General features: G+C 43.3%; 1 protein-coding gene across 3 annotated transcripts in view; it reads right to left on the minus strand.

Annotated features, from left to right (window-relative positions):
- The window catches only part of FAM131B (family with sequence similarity 131 member B), a 30,811-nt gene extending 14,225 nt beyond the window's left edge, over positions 1-16,586 (minus strand). For 2 of the 3 annotated variants that reach the window (XR_009957800.1, XM_062571287.1), the window contains exon 1: positions 16,542-16,586. Coding sequence is in view for 1 of the 3 variants with exons in the window: in XM_062571287.1 (XP_062427271.1) it covers positions 16,542-16,569 (28 nt within the window). In the remaining 2 variants the exon portion in view is untranslated. Of the gene's footprint in view, positions 1-16,180; positions 16,235-16,541 lie in introns of those variants that run through there. The other variant, XM_062571305.1, reaches the window with a different exon arrangement.
- Between the last annotated feature and the right edge of the window lie 242 nt (positions 16,587-16,828).

Consider the following 16,828-nt stretch of genomic DNA (forward strand, 5'->3'; position numbering starts at 1 on the left):
AAGCAAATACTAACATCAAAACTTTTTTTTGTCTCAAAATCCATACCTGTATATTTACAGAACCAAAGGCATATAAAATGTATTTATTATTATTTTCCTCCAGATGAAATATTTCATCTACTAGAAAAGGGAAGAGAACCAGTGATGTATGATTTCGCATGCACTGTGAAGACCGACTAATTATTTAAAAGTCTTCCTCTAAACAGTTTCACAGGTACTGAGGAATAAGAAATACGTTGGAACAAAATATATGTTTAATATCTATTATTTAAATGCTTTTAAATGCAAAAATACATGCTAAACATTTACAACATCATACACTGTGACTGAAAAGCAAATCTCTGAGTTCTAATTAGAATTGGTCTTGGGGCTTCTTATTGAAAGCTGGAAACAGGTGAGGTTTTTTTTTCTCTTCTGCTAGAAATTGCCAGAGCAATATCAAACCACAGACATGAAAGACCAAGCTCTGCTCTGACAGATGGAAGGAAAGGCACAAGAAAATTCAGAAAGAAACATGGACAGTGAAGTGGGAAAAGAAGAACTGAAAGCAGTACACTATTATTCAGCATCATGTCAAAAATTCAACTGCTATTTCCCTTGGCATTACCTCTATTCAATCTCTTCATTCTCCATGCTATCTTCTTAAGTATTTGAGCTCTATTTGTCTCTTTCTCCCTTCCATCAGTATGCCTTTTTAATATTATCTTTCTTCTCCAATATATTTTCCTTTCTCTTATCCATCTTCCATCCCAGCTTCTGCTAACCATTATGTCTATACCATTTGTAATTGTATCATTAATCACCTCTTACAGAACAGGATTTGCTCCTCTGTGTATAGAGCTGAAGAGAACATTCTAAACCATGAGTAGGTCATAAAGATCATTTTAAAGTGGGATTTTTGCAAATATATGCAACTCAATTTCTTACTGAAATGTTCTGAAATGAGATAATGAAAGGAAAATTGAGTTTCTGATTTTCTGTATGGTGTATATACAATGGATGTAAAGGGCTTTGTTTTTCTTTGTACTTAAAGAAGATTAATTTTTTATTTTTTTCTTTTTTTATTATCAGAAATTTCATCCTTGCTCTGGAAGATTCAGTGGATGATTGAAGAGTAAGTGGGAAGTTAAATAAAAAAAGCAGTGAAATAAAACCAATGGAATTGAAACATACAAATACATTAAGCCACATTGTTTGCAGATCACAGTTGCTTTGTATTTTCAAATTTTACAAATTTAACTAAAAATACTCGAACAAATTCATCAGAAAAAGAGCTCTGTGTTACCTTCCAATCATAATCAGCAACTGAAGTAATATTCCATCTCAGGTCCTCTAAACTTTTGGGGGAAATATATTATCTCTCTTACTGTTACAGTATTGTTAAAGTAAAAATAAAGATTTTTTTTAACTCAGCCCTTTCTAAATTAAAAAGAAGAAAAGCATTTAAAGAGAAAAAAAAGTGGAGGAGAGAGAGTGTCAAAACCTCCAGGAGGGGGTTTTGAGCATCTATAATTACAGACCCTCAAAAAATAGAAAATGTATGTACTCAGATGCCCAAGCAATAAGAAATAATGCCCTTTTTCATGAATGCACTGGGCACTTTCAAGGATTAGTTTCAATGACTTATCTTACTATGTTGATTTATTATTACTACTTTTTCTCTGTTACAGTAGCCTCAGATTGCCCCATACTTTGTATCATATATTTACATTCTGCATAGAATTTCTTAGTTGCGCATATTTTCTGGTTTTGTTAATTCATTTTATCTTTTCATTTCTGTGATCATAAGAAATTCACCTTATTTCATATTGCTTATCTGTCATAATGTTAAGAAGTTCATTGTCTTTGGGATCCCTCTGGATATTTTCTCAGTTCTTACTACCACTGTGTATTCATCAATTTGATACATGTGTCCATGCTTTGTTTATTTAACAAGGTAACGCTCAAGTCAGGTTATCTACATATATGCCTTTAATCATCTGTTCTGTTGTAACTTTTGTGCTAGATATGCAATCCCGTATTTGTTTTTTTTCTATTTTGTTTGACACAAAATAGAATAATACAGTTTGAGAATCTTACACTTTCAATTTTCCTTCCAAATGGAAATGTCATGAGGCTGACATGATGCTGTGAAAATGTGGACCATATATCCAACATGGACTTGTGTCAAGAAGAAACTTACTAATTACAGTGAATTTCTGGCACTGCTGTTATTCTCTGTTAGTGAATTTTCTTTTGTTTCTCAAGTTTTATTTTCCAGCAGGGAGCAGAAACATCATTTGATACTAGTAGCCTGTGTTAATGTAGGTGAAGATCAGTATTTAGAGTAACTAGCTCAATTATTCTTTTCCATTCCCCCCTCTTTTTCCTTGAACAACCAAGAAAACAAGAAAAGCAATTATGGTAATTATGATCAGTCTTTAAATGGTTCTTTCCCTAATACGCTTTTTCACGATACTCATAGGACTTTAGCATCTTTGTCAAATGTAACATCATAGTATCTTGTCAAATACTGTTGAAATCAAAGAAGTAGAAAAGCTACTGAGAAGGACTGACAGATGGACAGACAGTGAAATTACTGATATACAGAATTACAGAATTACTTTTTTCCTTGAATGCTTGACAGACAGTCATTCAAAAGAAGCATAAAGAGCAACACTGAGGAAAGGAATAAGCCCCTGCCTAATGGTTCCACATCACCACAGGGATATGAGAGCATTCAAATTCTCCCAGGAAAAGCTGAGAAATGAACCTGAATTACTCACATATTGTGTCAGTTGTCTAGCTTGTATGGCATAAACAAATAAAGAAATTAGCTACCTGCTGTTGATTTTTTCAGAATATACCTAACAATTGAACCACTTGTAGAAGATAAACAGAAAAATGACTGTTTTTCATGGATGAGGTAGGGCTGAGCAGTTTGGTGCTCATCAAAGCACTGAAGCATCTTGGTCTGCATGAAACACATGCCTTGGAAACTCATAATCAAAAATGAAAACACTGACAGATCTGAAATACCTGAAAAATTAGGCATCGGATGAGCAGTTCTCAGGATCTCTGCTTCGGTTCTTGGCAATCTAAGATCTGTGAGAGTGACAGAGCACTGGAACAGGTTGCCCAGAGAGGTTGTGGAATCTCCTTCTCTGGAGATATTCCAAGCCTGCCAGGATGCAACCCTGTCTAGTATGCTCTAGGTGACCCTGCTTGAGCAGGGGGGTTGGACTAGATGATCTCCAGAGGTCCCTTCCAACCTTACCAATTCTATGATTCTATGATTCTATGCTCTGCCCCTTTCTGCAGTCTGCCTCTGCAGACAGGCTCCTTTTGGGTCCATATCAATGGTTTTAACTTGTAAATGCAACAGAGCTGTTTAGGAAACAGAATTAATGAACAAAGCTTCCTTCTTGACTGGAAAATTTCAAACTAATTCTAAAGATTACTGCATACCACATCCTTGCAACTGAGAGGAGACGAACACAGAGCCTAGTGTTAGATACAGGCAGTGCTGTTCTGAGAAGCAATCATGTCATTTAAGCTAAGGAGGTACTGCAAAGAGAAACGCATCCAATTAACACAATAAAAAAACTCAAAGCCCTGTCTCATCTGCAGAACATGAGCCAGCCTGAACAGCAGCAACAGATTTATCCTCATTCTTCGCTGCTTCTCTGAAGTGCAGAGAATGTGTCCCTGGGGGCCTCATTCAGCACAGTAAGTATGAACACGTCAGTACGAACCAAAGCAGCATCCCTCTTTTGCTGGCCTATAGCCAACATTACGGAAGTAATACACAGCAGGCAGTTTTCTATGTTGCTTTCCCTATGTGTTTAAATTTTAATCTCTTTAGCCAGATGTCACATGGGTACTGTCTCAGAGCATAAGAATAACATTAATTCTAACATCTATATTCTGTAGATTCATCTCTACCAGCGAGGGGAAAACACCATCCAAATAGCTCCCTAAGAGTCAACAGGCAGATTGCAACATAGTCTTCTCCCTGAGCTCCTTTCCCTGCACCCTGGAGCAGGAAGAGAAAGCTGTCACTAGCCAGTGTTACCACCAGAACTGTTCCCACTGCTCTGCTGCTGACACCTCCATCTCCACTAACCATCAGAACGTAATCCCGCACCATCCCACGCAGCAGGAGCCAAAGGTCTCCGAGGGCCCTGGCTGCCCCTCATATCCACTTAGTGCCCACATCCCAGTTACATCCTGGGGTTCCCAGGTCCTGCAGTTCACAGAAGGACTCAGGGAGGGGACAAAATGGAGCCTCCCTCCCATGCACCTTACTGCTACCTTTCTCCCCTCCTTTATCCTTCTTCTCCCTCTCCCTAATGTCCTACTTACACATGGTCTCCCATCCTTCTTTCTCCCATAGGATCTCCTGCTCACATTATTCCCCTCCCCAGGATCTCTTCCCTCCTGAGCCCCTACATACCTTTTCCATGCTCCCTTTTTCTGCTTCTGCTCCTTTTTTTCTCCCATTCAGCTCTGCTCCAATCCCTGCCATCCAATGCATCCTGTGAAGCCCATGCCTCTTCCCCTCTCTCAGTCCTCTGCTCCCTTCCCCTCTTTCAGTCACCTGTACTCTTCTACTGGAGGCTCTCCTAACTATTATCACAGACAAATACTCACAAAACATCCCAGACATACATTCCCATTTCCTTGCCTGTATGGAAAAGCTGAAATAGACTGAAGAAGGAGGGTCGCTGATCCAAGGGACATTCCAGTCCCTTTCTCCCCCATAACCCATGTGGTAGGCTGCACAACTGCCAGGATGACATCAAGAGGCCAAGGTGGAACTCTATTGCCAGCAGAACTATCAGAAGCCACTAAGTCAGGAGAAGAAGGAGAACAAGAGCCCTGCTCCAAAATATCAACATATGGGGGCAGCTGCAGTCTAACTATCAGTTTGAGGCTTACCTCTTCTTACTTGTCCCCCCATCAGCTTTGGAGTATGGCTCTGACACCCCAAACTGTACAGCCAAATGGCTGTGATCTTGCCCAACACAGCCATCACATACTTGGCCGTGGTGTCCATCAGCCACCACCTTGTGGAACAGCAGCAATGGTAAAAGCCTCTTTCTTCTACAACCAGGAGGCACAGAGACTACTGCCTTCCAGTCATCATCCACCACCCAAAATCGGAAGTGTGGGAGTTGCCAGGGGCAGTGAGGCTCTGGGCCATGACAATGGCCTCCAAGTCTTAGCAGACTTCTTCCAGGCAACACAGACGACTATCTGGGATGCAGTAAGAAAGGGACTCTCACTGGGCATTCCCATTCTACTCAAGCCCGTACAGGACAAAGGTATTCACGTGGTGCTAACTTCTGTTTCGCAGTCCTTCACAATGCTTCTCTCCTCATCATCCTCCCCTTGTTTGCCCTGGGGAAGCTGGTATTCCCCATCAGCCCTCTCCTGCAGGGCTGCAAAGGATGCCTCCTGCCATCACATCCTCCCCCGCTGCCAATGAAGTCCCATTCATGTGCTGCTGCCAGCATAGGGCATGGGGAGCTGCTAAGTCCCTTATCATTCCACATCAGGAATCTTCTTGTACATTCACATCTCTGCAAGGGATATTTGGAGCTTTCCTGATGCTCCCCCTAACAGCTATCCGGCCCCCATCCGGGTTGTCAGGGTGACCTCAGGCAGTCCCCTGCTCCTGCTTCCTCATCAACCCGCTTCTTTCCATGCCAGTGACCCCAGTGCAGCTCCCAGGATGCTTTTGGCTCCCTCCAGATGTCCAGGGCACCGAGGGAGAAACTGTTCCCACTCCCAGGAGGCCGCCAGTGGTGCCTGGGCCGTCCCCACTAGACACAGCACTGCAACTCCACAAGCGACCAGGTAATGTGCCAAAGACCTGCCAGCAGTGAGACTGCAGGGGCTGAGCTCACCAGGTTCAGCTACTAGCACAGAGTCACCAACCCCGCCCTAATCACCCATGCCCTGGGTCTGTGAGGGTGGTGCCATAGCTCAGTATCACAGCCACCAAAACCTCTACCCCTAAACCCACCCTATGATTTTCCCTGCTGCCCCAAGCACATATTCCCCAGCATGAAACAACCTTTAGAGGTGACCGTTGTCCTTTAGCTCCCTCCAGTCTCCAGAAGGGGTGCGCACCTCCCTCTGCTGCTTGCCCTTGCATCAAGGGAGGAGTCAGACCAAAATGTGCTGGCTGCGCTCTGCTGGGGATCTTTACTGAGAGAATGACAGAAATGCTCCAGTCTGGAGACCCTGGGGCACTGCAAACACTGTGGGCTTACACCAATCTGAAAGCTCCTCAGCCCCATCATGCTGAGGGACAAGCTGTGCCACCTGCTGGAGACTCTTTGCTCTGGGAAGAGGATGCAGCTGACCCCCGCCACAGCAGATTACAACCTCATCTTCATCAGTGAAGACGGAGGCCCATCAGGGAGGGAAAGGGACCCATGGGGCAGAATCATGCTCTGTACCGTGGGGCCCACAGATCTGGCAACAGTTCCTGCTGGTGCACAGCACTGCTGCTACCACAGGCACCACCACTACCATTGCCCAGTAAGTTCCTTGGCTGAATTCCACTCTTGGCTGAATGGCATTTGTTTCACACTACAACATGTTTCAAGATTATTGTTCTTATGTTACCATCCATGGCAGTCAGCACCACCTCCTAAAGGATGGGGCACCACCTCCTAAAGGATGACGTTTTAACAACAGCCTCTCAGGAGTTCTGGGTCAAAAGGTGAGAGAACATGCATGCCTTTCCCTCAGCCCAGTGGTGCTGGAAGGTAGAGTAGGAAGCTGCAGGCCAGGCTCTTTTGCTGCAACTACATAAAGTCGTCAAGCCATTGAAGGGACATGGCAGAATAGACAGGATGTTCTGGAGCTGGAGAGGCAGCTTTCCCAGAAATTCAGTGGGTGCTACATGAAGCCAGGCAAGCACTGGAAGAACACCAGATGCAGGACACCTTTGTGTGATTGCAGATCCAGCTCCTCGGGGACATGGATCATGGCACTTGCTTCTTCCATGTCTTGAGAAGAAGAGGGGTGACAAAAACATATGGTTTGCATCCTGGCAAAGGACAGAACTACTTATGTGGATCCAGAGTGATGCAAGAAAGAACAAGGGCCCTCTCTACAGCCCACTTCTCTTTGGATAACATTGATTTCTGTATTTGCCAGGCAAAAGTAAAAAGTACCCAGTAGTCAGCATGGCTGACCAGCACTCACTGGAGCTCCTGCTCACTGTGGCTGAGATCTCAGAATCACTCCACCACACGCCCAGGAACAAAACTCCAGGCTCTGCCAGGTTGAGCCTCTCAGGGGTGAAGAGCTTTGCCTTTCGTGCCAGATGGCCATGATAGCTCTCCTGCCAAAAAAAGCAGGTCTTCTGCAAACCGAGGAACTGCTGCTGAGTATCACTCCTTAGCATATATCCTAGCAAAAGCCACCTAACTGTGGCTAAGGTTTGTGCTGGCTTATGTGATATACCCAGGCTACGGCCACATGATCCCAATCCAGAGCATCTTTCACAAACTCTATCTGATCTAGGACCGTACAGGGACAGTCTGTCATTTGTCCTCCTTCTCCTCCTGGTTGCCCAACCTGGAAAAAGTGCTTAACAGCAGAGGTAACAGCTATCTGAAAGGAACCCTGAAGGCATTCAGTTTCAACTGCTGCTTGGTGGGGTCCAGCAGCTGTGTACTGCTATAGAGTGCTCCTTCAAGCTTAACAGGGTCCTGTTGGCTTCAGGTGGAGAGTGAGTCAGGGGCGCTGTATTCCAGCCATCACTGCTCCATCACTGTAGAGTCCTTCCTGTGTATTCTTTGTCAGGGGGTGATGGGCCTGAGGCTGAGAGAGGACTGGGGCAATCTCACAATACTTGCCTGGCACACAGGGTAGAACACCCAGATCATACCACTATCTCCTACCTCAGGTGAGTCCTACAGGAGGGCAGCCCCCTCCAAATCCTAGCTTCATGGAGCTCCTTCTCAAGCCTTGGCCTGTGACTTCCTAGCCAATCCCCACACCACTTTAGTAAGCTTTGAACAGCTAGACAACATGCCTTGAGAATACATCTTTGCATTCATGCATCAATTGCTCAATTTCCTCACCCTCACATCCCATCCAGACACATAGTAGTGAGACCACTCCTTGTCAGCAGAGGATGAAGAACCCTCCTGTCAGCACAGGATGAGGAACCCTCCTGGAAAGAACCTGTTTCTACTCTGAGCTAATTCCCTGGCCCCTTGGGGCACCAGCTAGAAAAACATCCATCAAGCAGAAAGCATAAGTCTATTCACATGACCCCCTGACTCATGTCCCTTTTAATAATCCTTTTTCCCTCCTTTACCCAATTACTTAATCATCTCAGGATCTTCCCTTTAATCCAACAGCAGAGTCTCTTCAACAGGCTGTGGTGAGTCACCTTTAGAAATGTGCTTTGGAAATCCACTGGATCTCCTTTGTCAACATGCTCACTCAACCCTTCTAAGATTTGTGTGGCATGATTTCCCTTAACAAAAGCAGTGTTAACTTTCCTCAGCATATCTTATTTGTCTAGGTATGTACTAATTCTATTCTCTGGAATAACGTTTGCTAAATTGCCTTGTAGGCCCACCATGTTTACTAGCCTATAGTTTCCCAGATCTCAAAATCTTTTTAAAAATTGGCATCACATTAGCTAACTTCCAATCTTCTTGATGTAAAGCATTACACACAATAATAAACAGTTTCGCTCTTTAGCCTTGACATCCTCCAAAATTCTTGCATGAATGTCATCCGATGACTTATTACCCGCTCTTTAACTTCGTCTGCTGAGGCTTCAATTTGAAGCTGATCTGATACATCCCTAATAAAGAAAGGTTATAGTAGATGAACCTCTGCAATTTCCAATACAGTAAGCTCAGATCCAAAAAAAGTATTCCTTTTTTTTCATGCTATGGTCTTAAATCTCTCTGAGTCACTTAAAACCTCTTTAAAAGTAACATCATTCACTAAGTCCCACTTACTTCACCAGGCCATGCCAAGAGTCACTCAACTTTTGTGGGCTCCTTGACTGACTTCTGAAATAAACATTTAATCTTTGAACATGTCACTTAGCCAATCAACATATAGGGTTAACTGAAGTCTCCTGTTACTACTAAGTTTCCTGCCTTCACAACCTCTCTGATCTTCCTGTAACAGTTTCCTATCATCATTCTGGCTAGTCAGCGGTATAACCCCTAAAAATGTTTTTTCTTATTTAGGTCTGGAATTTCAATTCACATGCTAGCCATCTGGATCACTGAACTATTTTTCTCCAATTAATACAGGTTTCCCCATAAACCATATCTGATTAGGTTCTACGCATACAACCACATCTTCCCAGAATGTTTCAATTCGTAAGTTTCTATTTTATAAATACATTCCTGTACTTGAAACCTTGTGGTTTAAATTCACCAAAAAAAAGACTGATTGTCTAATCCAAACTCCCTACTATAAGAGGGGCCAAACTTATTCTCTTTGTTAATTATAATTTCAATTGCTGTGCTTAACTGTAGGGCATCTTTTTTTAAAAAAATCTTGATTTTTACATAATCAGGGACAAAGAATTCACTACAATTCTTGGTATATTATTCTAATAGTTAAGTATTTTTACTGTTTGACTTTGTGCTGTATTTCTAGTCTGAATGTATCTGCTATCCATCCATTGTGTCTTAACTTTTCTGCTAAATTGTAGAGTCAGATGGCTTTGAGCTTCTTTTCTCCACTCAAGTACTTAAACATTGTCACCAGATCACCCATTTAAGTTTCTACTCACGGTTCACACATTTCTTTTCTGACCATTCTTCAGTTTTGTTGCAATTCTCAAAGTGAGAATAATAGAATTAGATAAAGTAGTTCAATATTTTTTTCATAAATGCTAAATGCAGAGAAAATACAACCTTCTCTTCTCCTGTTCAATACTCAGCTCTTTATAGATCAAAGAGTCACATTAGCTGCTTTGGCCGCAGCACCACAATAGAGGTTTTTGCTCTATTGACTATCTGCTCAGATCTGCTCGGTCTTTTCCCATGTAACTGCTTTCCAGCGCTGAGCTTCTGTCCTGTAAATATTGTCCAACTCTTTGTCACTAGATGTATGAATTTATATTTGGTCAGACTGAAACGCATACTGTTTGTCAAGATCCAGTACTCCAAACAAATCAAATTGTTCCATGCTAGTGACCTATACTTTTTATTTTCATTTTTAACAGTTCTTCCAGTATTTGTAGATTCCACAAAGTTTATCAGGTCTTTTTTTAGATTTTCCTCAAATATTTGAGCAACTTGTTAAATCACATGGCAATGACAATTGTATTGAGAAATATGGAATCATGTAAGCAACTGATTCTCTCTTAATTGTTATTTTAATACTTATTGAATTCTGATGCATTTAATATGTACCACATTCATATATTATTTGTCAAAAATTCATGTGGTACTAAGTTGGTTGCAAACTGATCAGTGGTTTTTGTCTTTTACTAATATAGCATTCTAGATCCATTACCTTTATTGGCTTGTCTGGAAGGAATCTCATAAAAGAAAAGGCATGAAATGAAGTTAGCTTGACAGGTTCTGTTTTACATAAATTCACTCTGACTGGCACATGGTTCTTCTTTATATTTTCACTAATAGAGTTCTGGATGAATCATTACACTGTTTTACTGGGAATTATATCACATCAACAAAATGAAGTTCCTAGGTTATCCCACAGAACTTTTAAAGTCATTATGCAACTCTAACATTTCACCTCTAGATCTTCATTGCTATCTCAAAACTTACTGAGAAATAAATCTTCAGCTTTAATTCTTTATCCAACTGTTTAAAAACCCTTGAGTGCAAGTTATCTAGAATTTGCTGTTTTAAGTATCAGCCTAGCATCATCATTGTTTGCTGTTAGAGCAGAGAGTATATCCTTAAATGAGCCAAAAACTACTTTTCTCCTACTACTTCCCAAGAAAATAGATTCAAATAACTATTGATCAGTTCTCATTCTTTGCTTCAACACACATCAGACTACAGCAGAATCATTGGCTTCCAGATCTATTATGCCAATGAAAATAGTATCCATTAGTTCAATTTTGCCTTCAGCTGCTTTGTCATTTCTCTCATAAGTCTCTCATAATACTCCCTGTAACAGTTCACAAAGCCAGTATACTGTTCTTCAGTTCTGTTTCTCAAAATGACATGTAGTGTGTTTCTCCACCTTCTCCTAAAAAAATGACTTCGGTCAGTAAGTAACATGCAGAAGAGTATTGTCTCGTGCACTATTTGTTACCCCTCTCCCTGCAAGAACTTTGAAACCAATAACCAATAACCTGAAAAGGAATATAACAGTCTTGAAGACAATCAGTTCGCACACATTTCATAACAACCGGCTTCTAGGTCAGGGAGAGCCTCTGTTCAAGTCCTCACCGGCAGAAATAAGCTCTTATCCCAGAGCTCTTTAGATGAGTTTTTAAAACGATCAGATGGAGAAACTGCTACAAAAGAAGGAAAGCCAGACTGGGAAGAAACAAGAGTAGTGAGATCAAACACAAAGGAGGCTGACCTGGTGGAAAATGTATTCCTTTATACCTCTGCTCTGTTCCTTTCGTCCATAGGTATGAGAGGAAGAAGACGCCCTGATGTCCTTCATTTATTCCCACTCTTTTTCCCACATTGTCTACATAAGGGAGGTTACTGCCCAAAGCCCTGTGTTCTCCTCCTTCCACTCATGTACATGTAAGTAGATGATTACTCCCTGATGCTCTGACTCAGCTTTCTTCTGTTCTGCCTTTTCCTATCATATTGTCTTCCCTCTCTTTCTGTCTCTTCCCTGGCTCACAGATATACTGAAGGTGAAGGAGAGAGGAAAAGAACACTGGGGCCCCTTGGTCTGTATGTATGTAGAGTATGTTTCACCTTTTCATACTCCCAACTGCATAGACTATGCTTACCTCACCTCAGACATCTTCAGATTTGTTGGGCGATGAGTGAGGAGAAAAGTGAAGAGGATATTCACTGATTCCTCCATCTGCTTACTCCTCTCCTGCTAGTCTCCTGTGCTGCTTCCACTTTGCTGAATCTAAAGTGACTGGAATAGAAATGGTGTTTGGTTCCATTTCTCCTACTGAGCCATTCATTTGCACTTAGCGTAGCACAGACAATGAGGGAGCACAGAGAAAGCACATGTTCCTTTAACCTACTGGCTTCTACAGTGATTTCTCCCTCTGCCAGTCCATTGAGTATCTGCTGTAGAACAGAGTCCAGTAAACTAGCTAGCTGGCTTTGGCAGTCCGATTTGACCCAGAAACTGTTAAACAAAAAGCATGGCCTTTTCTGTCTGCATAGCCACCCATGGTCGTCTGAAAGTGATATCAGCCTAAACCAGCTGTCACCTGGGCTGTTTCTTGCTCAGCTGCCAGACCAAACAAATATGGTGAGGACTTCAGGTGACAGCTGGGTTTATTGTGGTGAGGCAGTCTGTGGTACACTCTAATGTAAGCAGTTAAAGAAAAGTGGTAATGGGGGGAAGGTATAATAGGCAAGTACTAAGGATGTGCAGAGGACCTGTGGTCCTCTGGCAGCACACTGGCTTACAATCACATGACTGCAGCACTGGGTCAAAGCTGACTCAGAGAGTCACACTGCAGGTTTTATGACATGGGATAACTCAAGCTGAAGGGACCTCCAGAGGTCATCTAGCCCAATCTGCTGCTCAGAGTCAGCTATGAGGTCAGACCAGGTTACTCAGAGTCTTCTCCAAACCGGTCTTAAAAATCTCCAAGAATGGACACTGCACACAACCTCTGTGGAAAACCTGTCCCAATGCTCAACTGTTCTCATTGTCAGAAAAGTTGAAGAAACTAAAAATGCTCATACTGGATATAAGGAAAGTTTTCTTATATCCAGTATGAGCATCTCTAGTGTCTCTCACCATCAAACACTATTTGGTTGTAATTTCTTTGAATATTTTGCAACCATGTGATGTCACTTCACAAAACACATTTGCTGCAGTCTTCTGTAAGAAGACATCAGAGAAATCAGTGCCACCACTGGAAAAACTGAGAGCATGCATGAGCATAATAAGTGCGAGTTTTCCATTCACTTAAATCCATTCAAGAAATTAGAGAAATATTGCCACACCAGTCAGAACAACTCATATTAGGATATGTCTAAATCGTAGTCAATGGTACAACTGTAACGCATTTAGACTAGAACTACAATGCACTCAGACATGCAGGCAGGCCTGAACTACCTTAAAATCATGCTGATCATTGCACATAGTTCACACTCAAATATCTGCTAAGATCCCACCTGTATTTTACAGACTGTACTGTCCAGTAACCTCAGTCAAAATCTCCTTTATAATCACTGAAATTGAGACCCAGCCGACATGATAGTCACTACACAGCTTTCCAGGAATTATGATGGGGCAATTATCCCCAATAGACCTAATGGCTAGCTGTTATCAGGGGCAGAAGCCAGTTGTGATGCTCATGAGGCCTCCGATTTGTTGCATACCTGCTATCATACTATGTAACACAAAACACACTGAGGTGTGCTACAGTGGGTGTATGTGCAGAGAATGAGACTGGGTATCATCTTAGTCTTCTAAGATCACTTTTCACCTTTTCTCACACCCCAGGAAATCCAAACCTGATCATCACCATTGTGATTTCTGGTGTCCTCTCACAGACTGAAGGATGTTACATGACTCCATTTTGATCTTATGCATATGGAGCTACTCTGACTCTCTCAATTACTTTTTCTCAGGGAAGGAATAACTAGAAAAATCATATTTAGGAAATAAAATGTAAAGATGCATATCACTAAACATGTGCAAACTCTGACATCTAACTAACTAGATCATAGCAAAATGTCCCTGCAGGAGATGGATAAACCATGTGATTTGCTTAAAACTGGAATGGAAAAAGCCCTGCAGCAAGCTTGGGGCACAATCCTGCTTTGGACCTTGTGTGGTGAATAAACTAAATGTGACTGATTAGGAGCTTTCTAGAACTAATTTCTAAAAGTTAAAGAACCCAAATTCTGACTTCAAGTTAAGGAATCCAAGATCTTCTACATGCAAGTTCAGAGGTAAAACCAAGAGAAGTGTACCATCCTTATCTCTAGAACCTGCTTGGTCTTGGGAAGGCAATATAGAGCCCATAAATTAGGCTAATTCTGCAAAAATAATGAGATATACCATACAGCAAGAACACAAAATTCTACGTCATGCTTGTGGTTTAGTTTTCAACAACATCTTAGAGGTCAGACCTAGCACTTAAAAATACTGTTTTCTGTAGGCCTGAAGAATCCTCCCAATATCTCCCAGAAAGCTGGAGAGCATATTCTGTGCTATCCAACAAGAATTGTTCTGAAAAAACCTACTAATGTGAGGGAGTCCAAGTAAAACCCAGACATTAGTCGGCTGACCTCTAGGACTCTAAACACATGAAGCCCCTACTGAAGCAAAATAGTGTACAGGTTTACCACCATGCAGGCATCAGGCACCATTCCTACCTTCAGATCTGACTGACACAGAGATTAGAATCATTGCCTTACAAATCCCCTAACGCAAACCTCCATAACATGAGCTCAAGAAAAATTCCTCAGTTAGTTAACTAGGAATAGCATAAATAGGTCCCTTATGTCCACTGTGTTCTCAGTATCTAAAATGAGTATCTCTTGTAGAAACAGAAAGTCAATATAGTATGAAAAGTCTGGTATCTCTAATATTAAGGGCCGTATTTTAGGAGTACAATTTGTGCACAGAAGCTGAATTTCCCACTATCACTATCCCATCATCATTTTAATACACAGATGCTCTTTTATATTTTTATGTATGTGCACATATCTGCATAGTATTAATATTGTATATGATACTTGCAACAGTTCAATTGCACAGGCTTTTTTGGCAAATAATATTCCAGGTCACAGATCATAAAAATACTGCCATATATAGGAACACATATCTGGTTGGTTATGTATGAAAGCTGTGTATCATTCTGCACAATGGAGAGTGGATGTTTTCAGATGTGTTTGTTATTTTTTGAATAGTGCTGAGGGAAGAGAGATCAGAAATTAATGCTACTAGTTCAGACATTCATTGACAAAGGTGGTACAGATAATTTGCTAGCTAGAAGGATAACAATGTCCTTGGCAGTTGGTCCAACCTACTGTGTATGTATGTGTGGAGGATTTGGGAAAGGCAGGAGAGGGAGGGAATATGTGTTTTGAGATGCTACAGACACGCAGATTGGGACTCTCCAGATAACTATGAACAATCTTAAGGGAAATAATTCAGTTAACTGCACCATGTGGCCATTATGGAAGACAGAGGAAACTTCTTCAGGCCATGAGGACAGTACAGACTGGCAAGAGACATTGGCTAGATGTGGGAATTAAATCTTAAGGTAGAAACTGGAGTCTCTAGTTTAAAGTTTGCTGCTACAGGAGTACAGGGTTCCTGGAAGTGCTCACCACCAGCAAAGGGCTTTCCTATTGAGACAAGAAGAGGTATCACAGCATCAGGCTTTAGCATGGTCCCTCAGATTTAGTTTGAGTTCAAGCCCCCTTGCTTTCAAAGGCTTCATTTCCCCATGGATGACACAGGGCCTGTGTGCTTAGCGGAAAGGCGTAAAAGAGGAAGGTATTCTATCAAATGAGCTGTGCTTTTCTCTCAGGGGCTGTTTTGGTGTCTTGAATGCCACATGCTCATATAACTCATGTCTGTATACATGGCTTGCACAGAAGAAAAGTCTCCTGTGGGGAGGGAAGTGTGCCACAAATGCTGCTTTTCCCTGTGAAGACCTACGCTCAGTGATCAGGGGATCTTTTGGTATCTGCATGTGTGTAGGAGGGGAGAACTAGATTACATAGCTTAAAGGCTTGGGATCCTCTGCTGAAAAATGTATGAGGCTCAGAGAAAAGACACTATTCTGCCCACTATGCCCCCTTGCAATGGTTCTATGAGAAGGGAGGGATTCAGTTTTATTTGCTATTCTCCATTGAAGCCTGGGTAGAGGGAAGGGGCAATGGAGAAGACGTGCAGATCATGCAATGGGGTATGTTATGGGTATACTCTGACAACGGTAAGCCCACTACTGAGGAAAAGAGGGAGCCACTGGCCGCCTGGTCCTGCTTGGGGAGGCACGCCCCGCACACCACATCCCCTTCCCCAGCGGCACTGCACTGACCCACATGTTCTCCGACCTTCCTCCACGGGCGACACTGGGAGACATCCCCGTCAGGCCAGGCATGCCCCGAAGCCCTGCGCGCTGCTCCTCCCGTCCCGTGTGCCAGCACCTAGGCCAGCGGCCGGCGACTCGCCAGTGCCCCGCGGCCGCCGGCGCTGCCTACCCCGCCGCGCCGCGGGGCGCCGGGGCCGCGGGAGGCGGGGAGCCGCCGTGCAACTAATGGCGCTGGACGGGCCCTCGGCACCGAGCAGGGGGGCTGCGAGGGACGACCTGCGCCCCACTGGCGGGGAGCCGCCGCGCGATCAGCCAGCGGCTGCGACTACCCGAGCATCCGCTAGTGCCGTCCCCGCCAACGCCTTACCCACAGTCCGGGATCCGATGCAGCCCATCACTCCGGCAGGTCTCCGGGGAGAGGCGACGGCCCTCAGCAGCGAGGAGGAGGAGAAGGAGGAAGGGAGCGGGGCAGGTCAGCAAGAAGCCAGTCCCTTCAGCGGCAGACGCCAGCGTGGCCCAGCCGCGACCGGCGCGGGGTCATGGTCAGGTACAAGAGCGGGTCGCCCCCGCCGGGGAGACGCAGCCGGGAGAGGAGCCCGCGGGCCAGGCTGTCATCGGCCCCCGCACCGCGCCTCGGCGCTTTGTTCCGCTCTC

The sequence above is a fragment of the Rhea pennata genome, chromosome 1 (genome assembly GCF_028389875.1).
Source record: "Rhea pennata isolate bPtePen1 chromosome 1, bPtePen1.pri, whole genome shotgun sequence".
Taxonomy (NCBI): domain Eukaryota; kingdom Metazoa; phylum Chordata; class Aves; order Rheiformes; family Rheidae; genus Rhea; species Rhea pennata.